General features: G+C 57.0%; 1 protein-coding gene across 1 annotated transcript; it reads left to right on the top strand.

Moving 5' to 3' along the window:
• The first annotated feature begins 3,637 nt into the window (after positions 1-3,637).
• Positions 3,638-12,440, top strand: CYS1 (cystin 1). The gene is made up of 3 exons (XM_090280899.1): positions 3,638-4,032; positions 10,200-10,258; positions 12,261-12,440. Exons 1-3 carry the CDS (start codon positions 3,718-3,720, stop codon positions 12,364-12,366), a joined length of 480 nt encoding a protein of 159 aa, XP_090137025.1. The 5' UTR covers positions 3,638-3,717; the 3' UTR covers positions 12,367-12,440.
• The last annotated feature ends 808 nt before the right edge of the window (positions 12,441-13,248 follow it).

Below are 13,248 nucleotides of genomic sequence, written 5' to 3'. Positions count from 1 at the left end.
CAAAAACAGGTGGAAGCTGGATTTGGCTTGTTGACTGCAGGTGGCTGCTCCCTGAACGACACATTCCTTTTCCAGGCCTAAGCGTCCATTCTCTTAAACACACCAGGTCCGGAGAAAAGGAAGCCGTTGTGACCCAAGTCATAAGGTTATTATGGCATTGTGGTTCTTTGTCATTTTAACGCGAATGATTATTAAAATCAAATTCTGAGCAACAGGGAAAATACACGTCTTGGGGTTGAGAGGCCCGATTCGCGAGACCCAGAAGGAAGACTCGCCTCCTACCTGGGCAGAGCTTACCTCCTGCTCTCGCGGGCCATTCCTCACCCACTTACTCACTGTCTTCTGGGCCTCCTGTGCCCAAAGGCAGCCTGCTGGCTGGGTTGATTTTCTTTAGAGGTGGGAGAGCACAAACCTCTCCAGAACCTGGGGCTGGCAGTGCGGCACAGGAAGCCCAAGACCGAGTAACCTTTGGAAGAACTGTAGCACAATAAATCTGCTTCTTCCGCTACTCAAGAGATTTTATGTGACCATGGATTAGGCAGGGTTACGCGGAGAAACAGAACCAATAGAATATGCTGTTATATGTTATACAGTGGACCCAATCAATCTTGACGGACCCGTGCCGACTCTGAGAACTTAATCCCATTTCTGAGTAAATATAAGGGGTTCTGGAATTCATTGATTGTCCTTAACGAATAGTGTTGACTCTCGTCAGGAACCATGACACCCAACGCCAAACCTGGGACAGGTTGCCCAAAGACAACAGCAGTTATATGAGCTACTCCCGTTAAAATGCGTCAGCCATGATCAATACCACTGTAGCTCTCTCCAGTTACCGAGGAAGCATTAAAAATAGAAACACAGCCTGCCTGTTTCAAAGGCCGTCTCCTCTTTCATCTGAAGAGAAACGCTGTCTTTCTGCATATGCATAATCGCCGGAGCCTACACAGTATACCTCTCCTAGGTACGACCAAGGGCAGTGTCAGGGACGGCGGGAATCACGGAGGTTCTGAGCTGGGAGAGCAGACCTGGCGGGTCCCTGAAGAAGGATACTTGAGCGGCGCTTTCATGGGGGCCGGGCTTGCATCCGCTCTAATGGGGGTGGTCCTGGGCCTGCGGTGAGGGGCAGGCCGCTCCATCCCCAGGTGCCAGGCTAGCCCTGTTGCCAAGGAAAACGTCACTCAGGACACATTTCCTGCTCCGAATGCCAAGAGCTACAGTTCCCTCCCGAAGTGAAATTTGCTCATTGCGAGCGAGGCTCTTATTTCCCAGGAGGTAGGCGGACAGCTTCCAAGCTGGGCCTCATCTTCACGCCCCCTCCCTGGCCGCTGCCACAGTTACTGCATCAAGAAGTCCCTCAGCTGGAGAGGTGTGGCTGCCAGGATGCTTCCTTAAGAGGGATTAGACCCCATTTTCTTTTCTCTCCCCACCCCAAAGATTTTATTTATTTTTAGAGAGAGGGGAAGGGAGGGAGAAAGAGGGGAGAAACATTGATCAGTTGGTTGCCTCTCGCACATCCCCAACAGGGAATTTGACGCACAACCCAGGCCTGTGCCCTGACCAGAAACGAACCGGCGACCTTTTGGTTCACAGACCCGCTATCGGTCCACTGAGCCACACCAGCCAGGGCCAGACACCATTTTCAATGTCTCAATATTCCTGGGGCTTTGCCTTCCCTTTGGAACAAAGAGATTCTTGTTTATTTCTAGGGGGGATCTCAGGCGGCCTTGGTCACCTGGGAAAGCTCGGGTTGATTGCGTAGAGGACCTCCTAATATACTCAAGCTGGGGTTCTGGTACCTCCTATGGGAGCCATGTCTCCCAAGGCAGCTGATCCTAAATGTGCTCTCACAGTGGAAGGAACACGGGCTTGGCACTCCTCTCCCTTACGCGAGCCAGTGAGCCAGACACGTCTGGGAAAACAGGCTGGGAACCATGAGGGGTCAGAAAAGTCCACTGCCCTGGGAGGTGAACGCCGGGAGCTGCGGGGAGCGTTAAACTCTGAGTCACGTGACGAGACTTTACTCAGGCACCAGTAAAGCATGTTTTCCTTTAAATGATTAAACTTACTTGAACTTAGTTCAAGAAAAAAATTTTTCCATCTGAACACTTTTTTCCAGGCTTAAAGAGTTTCAAGATGAGATTTGTTTTCTTAAAGAGAGAACTTGTATCGATTGCTTCCAAAGTAGACACATCTGTGGGCTTAGAGCACCCAAATGATACCAAATAATGTATGTGGCCCAACTCCTACATCTGGATGGTTAACACAATGCAGCAGAAAAATAAAGAAAGAAAGAAAAAGAAAGAAAAGAGAAAAGAAAAAAAAAGAAGTGGAGTTCTAAATACCTCCTTGGCCTCTTCTCAATAAAGCTGAATGGGTATGGACTTGAATCCCGTGACTATTCCATTTCCTTGGGCATAAACTTTTTAATGCCTATGCCCAAAAGTGATAAAAAATAGTAAAATTTCAAGTGTGTGGTTGGGAAAGGTTAGCTAGAATTTCACTTGAACAATTATTCTGCAGTCCAGGCTGGATTCGGGTTAGTGTCAAGGCAAGACATGCGAATAAAACCCCGTCTCTGAGTTGCCCAGCTTTGGAAAGGCTGGGCTTGCAAGTGGGGAAGGGGAAGGAAGGAGCCCCGTGGAGTCAAATACAAGAATGACCAACAATAACATCCCTGGGATTAAGCCTGACAGTTTTGGAGCCTTTCCGGCTCTTATTCTGGGGTTGGCTCACTTAAAAAAGAATACACGTTTTTCTTCCCTTTTTATTTATTTATTTATTTATTTATTTTTACTATTCTACTTCCCAAAGCTAGAATGAACTATGATCAGTATCTGCTCGGATTTCCTTTGCTTTTTCCTGGGGGGATAGGATGCGTTTTCTGACTCCCTCTTGTAAAATTTTTTCTTTCCCCAACATGATTACTTCTTTTTTTTATAGTTTATTTTTTTTGGTATGTTTTATTGATTATGTTGTTACAGTTGCCCCAATTTCCTTTCCCTTTGTTCCCCTCCGCTCAGCACCCCCTCCCCCACTTCATCAGTCTTGATGAGGTTTTTGATGAGGCTCAGCATTCAGGCTCCGGATCTCCGATGGGGCAGGAGAGGGACAGGAAACCGAGGGCACCTGCTTCCCACTGCTAACCGCCCCCGCCCCCGCCCCCGCAGAAGGCAGGAGGGGCGGCCGACCGGGAGCATCTCTCGCCTCCCTGCTCCGTCCCGTCCCAAGTGTGTCCCTGCGCGGGAGGGAAAGGGGCACACGCCTGAGGACGGGGAGGCCACAGACCTTATCTTACTTGGAGGTGCCTTTACCGCACGCCCCTTCCCCAGTGTCGCGTTTGAGAAGAGGGGGAGCCGCCCACCTCCCTCTAAGCTCCAGCGGGGTGAGGCCGCGGGGTCACCTGCGCACAGTGCCTCCAGGTGACGGGGACCGGCAAGGAAGGGACCCCAGGTCGGCGCGTGGGTGCAGAGCAGCGAGGGAGGTGAGGGAGGAGAGAGAGGGGAGTCGCCCTGCCCCAAAGCCAACCACCCAGTGACCCCGCCCCCGATCTCGTGACCCCGCCCCCCTCCCCCGACCAGGTCAGCCCCGCCCCGCCCCGCCCCGCCCCGGCCCGGCCCGTCGTCCCCAACACCAGCGCTCCGCTCCTCGGTTCACCCCGGCCGCGCGCTCCCCAGCCCCGCAGCTGCCAGCCTGCTCGGCGGGCGACGGCGCGCCATGGGCAGCGGCAGCAGCCGGAGCAGCCGGGCCCTGAGGCGGCTGCGCGGTCCCGACAACCGGCCGGCAGGGCCCGGCGGCGGGGCAGCCCCGGAGGGCGGGACGGCTGCGCGGGAGGAGGCCCCGGAGGCAGCGGGGGCCGAGGCGGGGGGCGCGGCCGACTCTGACCCTGGCCCCGCGGCGCCCCCCGACGGCCGGGAAGAAACCCTGCGCCTGCTGGACCAGCTGCTGGCCGAGTCGGCGGCCTGGGACCCGGGGGCGCTGGCCGCGCGGACCCCGGCGCGGCCCCGACCCGCCGCGGGCGAGGGGAGCCGGGTGAGTGTCGCCACGTCGAGCGCGCCCCCCCCTGCTGCCCCCTCCCAGGCGGGCTGCATGCGCCCTCCCACTCCTCCGGTCCCCACCGCGCTCCCGCTCCCCCGCCGTCTTGCTGCGCCCCACCCCACCCCTCCTTCCCTAACACCCCTCTGGTTCCCCCCCTGTCTGCCTCCCGTGGGTGCTGGCTGACGGCCTCCATGGGGGCTGACAGCGCGGGGAGCAGCCTTCAGGGGCAGGCAGGCAGACATCCCTTGGCAGAAATGCGGCTCCCGGGCTTTCTGCTGGCCGGAGCTCCCCTTTCTTTCTTCTGGGACGCCCGCTGAGCACAGCAGCGCGGCGCCTTCCAGCCTGGGTGCGAGCCCACCGGGGGCGCCTCGCCCTGGGCAGCCCGGGGGGCCCTGGAGGAGGAGGGCTCACAGGCGGGACACGGCGCCCAACAGGGGCTCGCGGCCGCCCTGCGCGCCGGGCTCCTCGGCATCGTCGCCTCGCCGGCCCGGCCGCGCGCGCTGCTGGCTGATGTTAGGGCGCCGTGGCGCCGCCCCCGGGCCGCCCTGGTCTCCCCCAGCACACTCGTGCCAGCAGCGCCGCCGCTCCGGAAGAGCAGTGAGCCGAGCGCTCCGGGTGGGCACCCGCCTCCCCTCCAGCGGAGCGGAAGGGACGAGGACTTTCACAGCGGCTCCTGGGCTCCAGGAGGAAGCCGCGGGCAGCACCCTCCCGGACGGGCCTGGGGACGGTCGTCCCGGGCTAGCGCCGGCAGCAGAAGCCTGAAAACGCCTGAGACTGTGGGGAAGGGCGGGCCCGCCCACCCTGGGCAGCAGGGAGCCGTCCTGCCTCCTCGCCCGTCCCAGCCCCGCAGCGCTCCCAGAGTGCGCTGCCTTTACGCAGACCGAATTATATAACAGGAGATTCCTCTAAGGCTACATCAGCACTCTGTTATATAACACGGAAAATGGATAAACAGTGGAGAGATTCGGGAAACTCTGAGTTGGCATGGAAACAAAGTTTTAGTGTTCAATTTTCAAGTGCTTTGGAAACTTTAGATGTGAAAATGAGAAAATGGCGCAGGCAGGGTGGCTCCGTTGGTTGGAGCGTTGTCCTGCGCACCGAAAGGTTGCCGGTTCGATTCCCACTCACGGCGAATTTGGGAGGCAACTGATCCATGTCTCTCCCTGCCCCCTCCTTCTTTCTCTAAAAATCAATAAACATATCCTCAGGTGAGGATTAAAAGAAGAAAGAACACGAGGAAATGGATTTCCCCCCAACCGCTGAGGGTCCTAGAGGCTCAGGGTACAGGGTCTGCCTCACGCATCCTTTCAGTAATTTCTCAGGTATTGTTTGAGCTCCTACTGTGTGCCGGGCACCCCTGGAGGTGCTGGAGATGAACACAGATGACACACTGTCTCTGTCCCTAAAGAAGCCCACAGTGGGGGCAGATCTGCAGACAGAAATTGGAATACAGTGCTGTGTGGGGTCTGTGCAGAGTCCGCAGGAGGAGCAGCTGAATCCTGGAGGAGTCAGGACGGCATCCAGATGGACAGCGCTTGACCTGAATCTGGAGGGGCCCGGGGCATTAGCAGGGCAAACAAGCGGAGGAGAGCATTTGGGCAGAGAACCCCATATGCAAAGGCGGTGGTGGCCTGGTGGCAGGGGAACAGCCAGGTGGATCCAGATGGTAGCTGCTGTGCACGGCCGCAGGGAGCCAGCCAGCTGTGCAGGGGTTGGAAGCGTGCTGCGCAGTGCCTTGCCGGATGCCAGGGCTCAGGGGATGGCTGCTGAGCCCTGGGTGTGGGAAGGTGTAGAAATGAAGCAGACAGGACCTCGCTGCAGCGTGCACTGCCCAGAGAGGTGCCGATGGACACCTGGCCCAGGAGTCTGAGTTCCCGCAGGACTGGTGAGGAGGATCACAGTGGCTTGGCCAGAATGGCGCTTGTCCCACACCGGAGTACCAGGAGCCTGTCACCAGTGAGGCGGACAGCTGCCAGCCCAAGGCCACCGTTCAGGTTCTCACTGGACTCTGTCCCAACAGCCGTGTGCAGGACCCCTTTCATTTCTGGACAGAGAATCACAGATTGCTGGAGCCCAGGGGATCTCAGCAAGCACCCAGCGCTGCCTTCTCGCTTACACTGGAGGCCTTTGAGCCCGCATGGTGACTGCCCTTGCCCCCGGCAGGACCAGGAGCTGTGCCATGTCACCTGCCTGTGGCAGCAGGGGCCCTGGTCAGGAGGACACCCCGGGTGGGGACATGCCGTCCAGTGAACTACTCAGTGTATGGACCAGAGGTTTGGAAGAATTATGTGCATATGTATGTGAATGTGCTTTATAAAGTGACAAAATACTATATAAATGTGATTTATTGTTAATTTTCCTCCAGTTCCACCCACTTCAGCTTCTCCATCTCCTTGACCTTCTTTCCCTTTGGAAACACTTTCCTGAAGGCCGGGCCCCATGAAGGGCGGTGGAGGACCTAGGACTGGTGGTCTCAGAGCCGGAGTCTCCCTTTGAAAAAGTCCTTTGTCGTTTTAGCCAGGTGGAATAGCCCTCCGGCGGAAGTCCTGCTGGGTGCAAGCCTGCGAGGCCCTCCAGGGCGGGGGCAGCGCCCTCTGGTGGTCAGAGGACTGACCCCCCCCCGCCCCCCCCCCCCCCCGACTGGCCAAAGCCTGGACCGGGCTGCCCCGTTCTCTGGGCTGTAGGGGGGCTTCCAGGAGGAGAACTGCTGACCCCCGCCATGCGGGTGGGTCTCAGGACCCTGGTGCCGAGTGAAAGAAGCCGGATGAGAAAGAGGGCACGCTGTGCGACTCCAGGACCCAGGCTCCTGGAAGGTGCCCACGAGTGGGAAGCAGACCCCTGGCTGCCTGGAGCCGGGAGTGGGCAGGGAGGAGGAAGGTGGCACTGAGCCGCTGAAGAGCACGTTTGGTACCTTGGCTGTGGTACATCTGCATGTCAAACCTACCCAGTGGCATCCTTCAGACAGCTGCAGCTTGTTCTACGTGATCATATGTGTGCACATCCAGGGTGGGGCGAAAGGAGGTTTACAGTCGTGAGTACCCGAAACAAGTTAATTCCTGGGTTATTATTTATTAATTATTGTGTTATTTTCCATATGAACAACTGTAAACCTGCTTTTGCCCCACCCCGTATGCACATATAAAGCTGTTAAGAGCAAAGGAGAGCCCTGGCCAGATGGCTCAGTTGGAGCATCGTCCCAATACGCCAAGGACGCAGGTTCAGTCCCAGTCAGGGCACACACAGGGGTCACCCAATGAAGGTGTAAGTAAGTGGAACAGCAAACCATTGTTTCTGTCTCTTTCTCTCCCTCTCTGTCTCTCAAATCAATAAATAAAAAGTTTAAAAAAGGAGCCAAGGAGAGAATGCTTTAAGTAGAAGGAGCAGAATATAATACATTTTGCTAAGTAGATGTGTAGAGGATTTTCTAAAAATTAACTGTTGATATCTTACTATTCTAACAAACACCCTACCTGTGAGAGCCAGAGGAGACGCGAAGAGATCACCGTGCCCAGTTCCTCCCCCGGTTTTCTGCGCCTTGTTCAGCCGTGGTGTGGCTTCTCAGAGCCTCTGCAGGATCTCCAGTGAGAACATGTCCCTGCCCAGCCTGGCCCGTCAGGCCTCCCGGAGCTCAGTCTGGTTCCCATGGCTTCAGCCCAGGCCCCTCCCTCCTCGGGGTCCCGCTGCCCCACCTGCAGGCGGCCGGCGGCCAGCTGGCTGTTGGCAGGAGCTTGTGTCGCACCTGGCCTGGAGCAGCCACCAGGGGCTGCTGTGTCTCTGCTTTTCATCCAAGCTCCCCTGGCTGCTGCCGCACGCTGCGTTTCTGGGACGGAGTTTCACCCATTTCCCATGGGAGAAAGTCAAGTTACAAGCGCCAACCAATTGGTGAGAAAAAGGACCACATGTTCAAGTCACAGGCACAGAACGAAACAGGCGAACGCTGAACAGACAGAACAAGGAAGTGACTGAAGAGAGAGTACAACCTACCCTTCGAGCGCAGCTTCAGGGCGGGCAGTTCCCCATGTGACGGTGCCGCATCGTTCCTGCCCGGTGAGGCTGGCAGCGCGTCCCCGTGAGCGGGAGGCAGGGCAGCGCGGAGAAGTGGAGCCGGGCTGTGCATGCAGGTATTTGATGCCAGTCCTGTGCTCTCTCACTGGCTGTGCTCCTGGGGGGGAGACACTGTGTCTATAACAAACCCTACAAGACCTGGGGATGGAAGCAGAGGCCACCGCAGGTGACAGCAAAAGCTGGTGCCAGCAGCAACTGACAAGAGGGAACTAGGTCCCTATAGGGAGACTTCATTAAAAGTAGCTGGAGGGTGGTTGGGTCAGAGGATTACTTTTCTTCTCTGTGGCCCCTGAGAATGTAGCCAGGCCCAGTGAGGGAGGCTGCAGGACGTAGACTGGCATCGTGACAGGAGGGAACCTTCAGATGTACCCAGGAGAAGTGGGACGTGCACTGAAGCACAGCCCAGGTCGACCCCTGCACACCCAGGTTCGCAGGAGCGCCGGTCTCAATAGCCAGAAGGAGGAGGCAGCAGCCCACGTGTCCCTCCATCGATGGACGGATAAACAAAGTGGGTAAACAAAAGGAATGAAGAAAACACGGTACGATCTCAGTGAGCTGTCCCCTCCCACCTGTCAGAATGGCTGTCATTAATAAATCGACAAGTGCTGGCGAAGGTGCGGAGAAAGGGGACCTCTCGTTCACTCTTGGTGGGAATGCAGACCGGTGCGGCCGCTGTGGGAAACAGTATGGAGGTTCCTCACAAAATTAAAAATGGATCTGCTTTATGACCCAGTGATTCCACTTCTGGGCATATATCCGAAGAAACCCAAAACACTAATTTGAAAGACTGTATGCACCTCTATGTTCACTGAAGTAGCCAAGCTATGGAAGCAACTCAAGTGCCCATCGATAGACAAGCGGATAAAAAAAGTGGTGATGCAGCCCCTGGCTGGCGTGGCTCAGTGCACTGTCAGCCTGCACACCAAAGGGTCGCCGGTTCGATTCCCAGTCAGGGCACATGCCTGGGTTGTGGGCCAGGTCCCCAGCTGGGGGCGCGCAAGAGGCAACCACATGTTGATGTTTCTCTCCCTTTCTCCCTCCCTTCCCCTCTCTCTAAAAATAAATAAGTAAATAATACATTTTTAAAAAAGTGTTGGTACATATACAATGGAATATTACTTGGCCATAAAAAAGAAGAAAGTCTTACTATTCGTGACAGCATAGATGGACCTACAGGGTGTTATGCTAAGTGAAATACGTCAGTCAGAGAAAGACAAGGACCCTATGACTTCAGTCATATGTGGAATCTAAAGAATAAAATAAAACATAAACAGACTCAAAGAGACAGAGAACAGATTGATGGGTGCCAGAGTTGGGGGGTGGACTGGGGGCCTGGGTGAAAAAGGTGAGGGGGATTGAGAAGGACAGATGGGCAGTTACCAACTAGTCATGGGCAGGTAAAGTGCAGCATAGAAAATGCAGTCAATAATACTGTAATAACCATGCATGGCGCCAGGTGGGTCCTGGCAGTATCAGAGGGAACACTTTGTAAAAAAATGATGGGCCAACCGCGATGCTGCGCACCTGAAACTGATGCAAAACAATACTGACTGTAAATGGCAATTGAAAAAATATAAATAATTATACAAAAGAAAAATGTGGTACAGTCGTCCCTCGGTATCCATAGGCGGTTGGTTTCAGGACCCACGTGGGTACCAGAATCTGCAGATGCTCAAGTCCCTTATTTAAACCGGCATAGAGTTTGCATATAACCTACGCACGACTTCCCGTGTGCTTTAAATCACCTCTAGATAGTTCCTACAGCAGAAATGCTGTGTAAGGAGCTGTACTGTATTGTGCAGGGAACAGTGACAAGGAAAAAGTCTGCATGTCCCAAAGAGACAGCCATCGTCGGCGTAATTACAGAGAGCATGTCAGCAATAACGTTCTTTTTTTCTTAAGTATTTTCGACCCCTGGTGGGTTGAATCTGTGGGTGCAGAACCCGCAGATATGGAAGGCCGAGGGCACATACATATGAAGGAATATTACTCAGTCCTGATTGAACGTGGTGGCCACGTCTGTCAGCAGAGAGCCAGGCTGTTAGGAGGCTCAGCATCAGTAACCTTTGATGCCTCTTCCTTTTGTCCTTCTCAAGGTGTCCCCAAAACAGAGTGCTGAAGACCACCCAGAGAGCAGCAGTGGCTCTGGCTCCGAGTAAGTACCAGGAATCCCATCTCCTGTCCTGTCGGATGCCCCAGGCGCTTCCATGGGCTCCCCAAAGCTCTTGTAGCCCCATTTGGGTCCCAGCTCTTTTCCAAATGCAGCTCCCTCTTTAAATGCAAAGCTCTCCCTCCTCTTAGGCAGATCCCAGGCCTGGGAAAATTCAAAAGCTTTACAGGCTCCCAGCAGCTTTGACCTTCCTTCTGAAAATGGCCCACCCTGGTCACAGGGCTCCTTCCCCTCCCCATCCCAGGATCCTAGCCTCGCCCACGCCCTCCGAGTGAGACACTTCCCAGGCCTTCTGGAGTTTACTGCCTACAGGGGTGACGGACTGCCCCTCTAATCCCGTGGCAGTCTTATCAGGAAAACGCATTTCAAACCCCTGGACAGGTACCCCGGGCCAAGCCCCCAGGCCTTCTGCGGCCCTGAGAGCGGCCAGCCCAAGGCTCGGCTCTGTTCCCCAGGATGGCAGGCTGGGAGGCCCTTGGAGGCCTGGCCCACTCCCGCGTTCTTTCTTGTCTCTAATGGGGGGACAGTGGCCTGCCCCTCATCACTGGGAGGCTGGCGATTGTGGCGCTCAAAGCCGTAGATATGAAAAGTTGTGAGAATTCTAAGTTCACGGCTATTTTTATTACCATTTCCAAGTGGTTTCCAGGCAAGAACCTTGTGGTTTCCCTTACTTAGCAAAGCTTTGCAGAGCTCCTGTCCCGAAGAGTGAGGTCTCAGCAGGGCAGGGCGGTCAGAAGCGGGGACAGTGGCAGCCTGGGGCCCCTGAGGGAGCTGGTGTTGAAATGGTCTGGGGGACACTGAGGGATTCCTGTTCCCAGAGGGGAGAGCAGGGAGGGAGCCCTCCCGTGGGGGACTGAAGAAGCCAGAGCATACGCAGCCGCAGCGGAGCGCTGACACAGGGTCTGTGGAGGGACTGGAAGGAGGGCCTTGCACGCTGCGCTGAAACCCTGGCCATTGCTGTCTAGTCGGAGAAGGCTCTGGGGTTTGGGAGACCATGGGACAGCAGAGGGTGACACAGTGAGAACACTGACATGGTGGGCTCTGACCCCTGGCACCGGCCGCCAAGGTCAAGAGCCTTAGCACAGTGACAAGCCCTGGTCCTCACCCGTTAGGCCAACGACCCCAGGCTCCACCTTGCAGCCCAGTCGCTATGCGACTGTGGGAAGTCAGTCTCCCCAGAGAGGCTTTTCCTCTCCTGCCGGGATGTCCCCAGGCCCAGAACTGACGCCCTGGGAAGCCTGCAGGACAGCTGGCTTCCTGCTTGATCCCCTGGCTTGGCCAAGGGACCCTGATGCCCTTGAGGGTCTCGCAGGTGCCTCACTGCCAGTCTGAATTCCTCCTCCCTGGCCATCTTCAGTGAACCTGGGGGTGGGGGCGGGACAGGAGGAGTAGGAGGTAACAGTGGCAGGGACCGGCCTCCGTCCCAGGACCTTTCTGCCCAGTGCTTCCCGGTGCCAAGCTCCGTGCTAGACTCACGGCATTCAGCCTCCCATCTCACCCTTGGGTCACCCCGACCCCAGCAGCTGCTCATATCACACCCCCCAGAAGCACAGGGAGTCGGTCAGGCACCCGGCTCTAGCACCACTGCGCACATTGGCCGAGGACGAGAGTCAGTGTCCCATTCTGTCCATACATGCTCTCATTTCTGCCTCAGAAGGGACCTAGGGACACAGCTCTTTTTTATAGAAAAAATTATTGCTGCGCTAATAAATGGTGGGGCTGGGATTTGAACCGGGCCCTCCCTGCCCCGGGGCCCTCACCCTTAGAACAGATGCTGCAGGCTTCCTGGCAGGCAAGGGCTGGGCAGATAAAGCCGGAATGAAGCCTCAGAGCAGGCAGAGGCCTGCTCACGCAAGCGACCAGGGGGCTTTGGTGTTAGTTACAGTATGATTGGAATTCTGTGACGCTGTGGTTGTCCAGCAAAGACACCGCGTTCGAAGGCGACATCCTGCCTCCTGACACCCCCGTCTGTGTTTCTGGCTCACAGAGCCCCAGGCAGCAGCCACAAGAGGCCAGAGCAGCAGTCAGCCACCCTGTACGACTACTCCGAGGAGGAGCTGATGGCCAGCATCGAGCAGGAGTGCTGTCGCTGAGGCCCCGCCCACCCCCGCCTGGCCACCAGGCCTTCAGCAGCCTGGGCTGGGGGTGCACGTCCCGCCGCCCTGCCCGGGCCCGCGCCGGAGCTGCGCCGCTGCCAACGTGCAGTGACTCATGGATCCCTCACACCGGCCTTTTCCAACCCACACGCAGACGGTCCTGAACGCGGCCCGCTGCTGGCCGGCACGCTGCGGGCGAGAGATGGTCAGCTGTGCAGGCCCAGGCCCGAGGACACGCAGGTGCCAGCCCCCAGGTGTGCAGGCAGGTGATCTCCAGACACCTGCTCTCCACGCAGTCTCAGGAGGGCCTGTCTATGGGTTCTGCTGGAGCCTGAACGCCTCCCCTTTCCCATCACCCCCTTTCCACCTGGGCTGGGGAAGGCGCCTTAGCTGAATGTGGCTCAGTCCGGGAGCCTTGGGGCTTCTAACACGTCCCACAGCGCTTCCAGAAAGTTCCGCTGTGAGGGTGCACCTGGGAGGGGCACGCCCTGAGTTCTGCGAGTGAGTCTCCCGAAGACTGAGCAGCCAGGACTGAGTGTAGCCTTTAGACCCCTGTGCTGGAGGCTGCTCAGAGCCTCAGCCCGCCTGGCTCCCCGAGGGGACAGCCTGGGCCGGGAGCCAGGCCCAGCTTGGACGCCACGCTCGCACTGATGGGCAGTCACCCACCCTCTCCGGGAAGTGAGTCCTGGAGGCTCGTGGAGGCGCTGTCCCGCTGTGGCAACCTGGGATCACTCAGTTCCAGGCTCCCGGGCTCTCCCCTGTTCCCAGCCCACCAGGCGTGCCCGCTGATGGTGCTCACCTGCCCCACCTGGGAGGGTCTTCAGGGCCACCGGCTCCCACCTGACCAGGGCCTGGTGGAAGGCAGACAGTCGCAGCAGT

Source organism: Furipterus horrens, unplaced genomic scaffold (assembly GCF_987537825.1).
Source record: "Furipterus horrens unplaced genomic scaffold, mFurHor1.1.pri manual_scaffold_6, whole genome shotgun sequence".
In the NCBI taxonomy this organism is placed as follows: Eukaryota; Metazoa; Chordata; class Mammalia; order Chiroptera; family Furipteridae; genus Furipterus; species Furipterus horrens.
This window is presented reverse-complemented; position numbering and strand designations above follow the sequence as displayed.

What these genes read in the sequence shown, in the direction of transcription:
- CYS1 (XM_090280899.1), top strand. Translation starts at nt 3,718, where the DNA reads ATGGGCAGCGGCAGCAGCCGGAGCAGCCGGGCCCTGAGGCGGCTGCGC. An exon ending in CCGCGGGCGAGGGGAGCCGG is followed by an intron (nt 4,033 to 10,199) that starts GTGAGTGTCGCC and finishes GTCCTTCTCAAG; the next exon opens with GTGTCCCCAAAACAGAGTGC. An exon ending in AGCAGTGGCTCTGGCTCCGA is followed by an intron (nt 10,259 to 12,260) that starts GTAAGTACCAGG and finishes TCTGGCTCACAG; the next exon opens with AGCCCCAGGCAGCAGCCACA.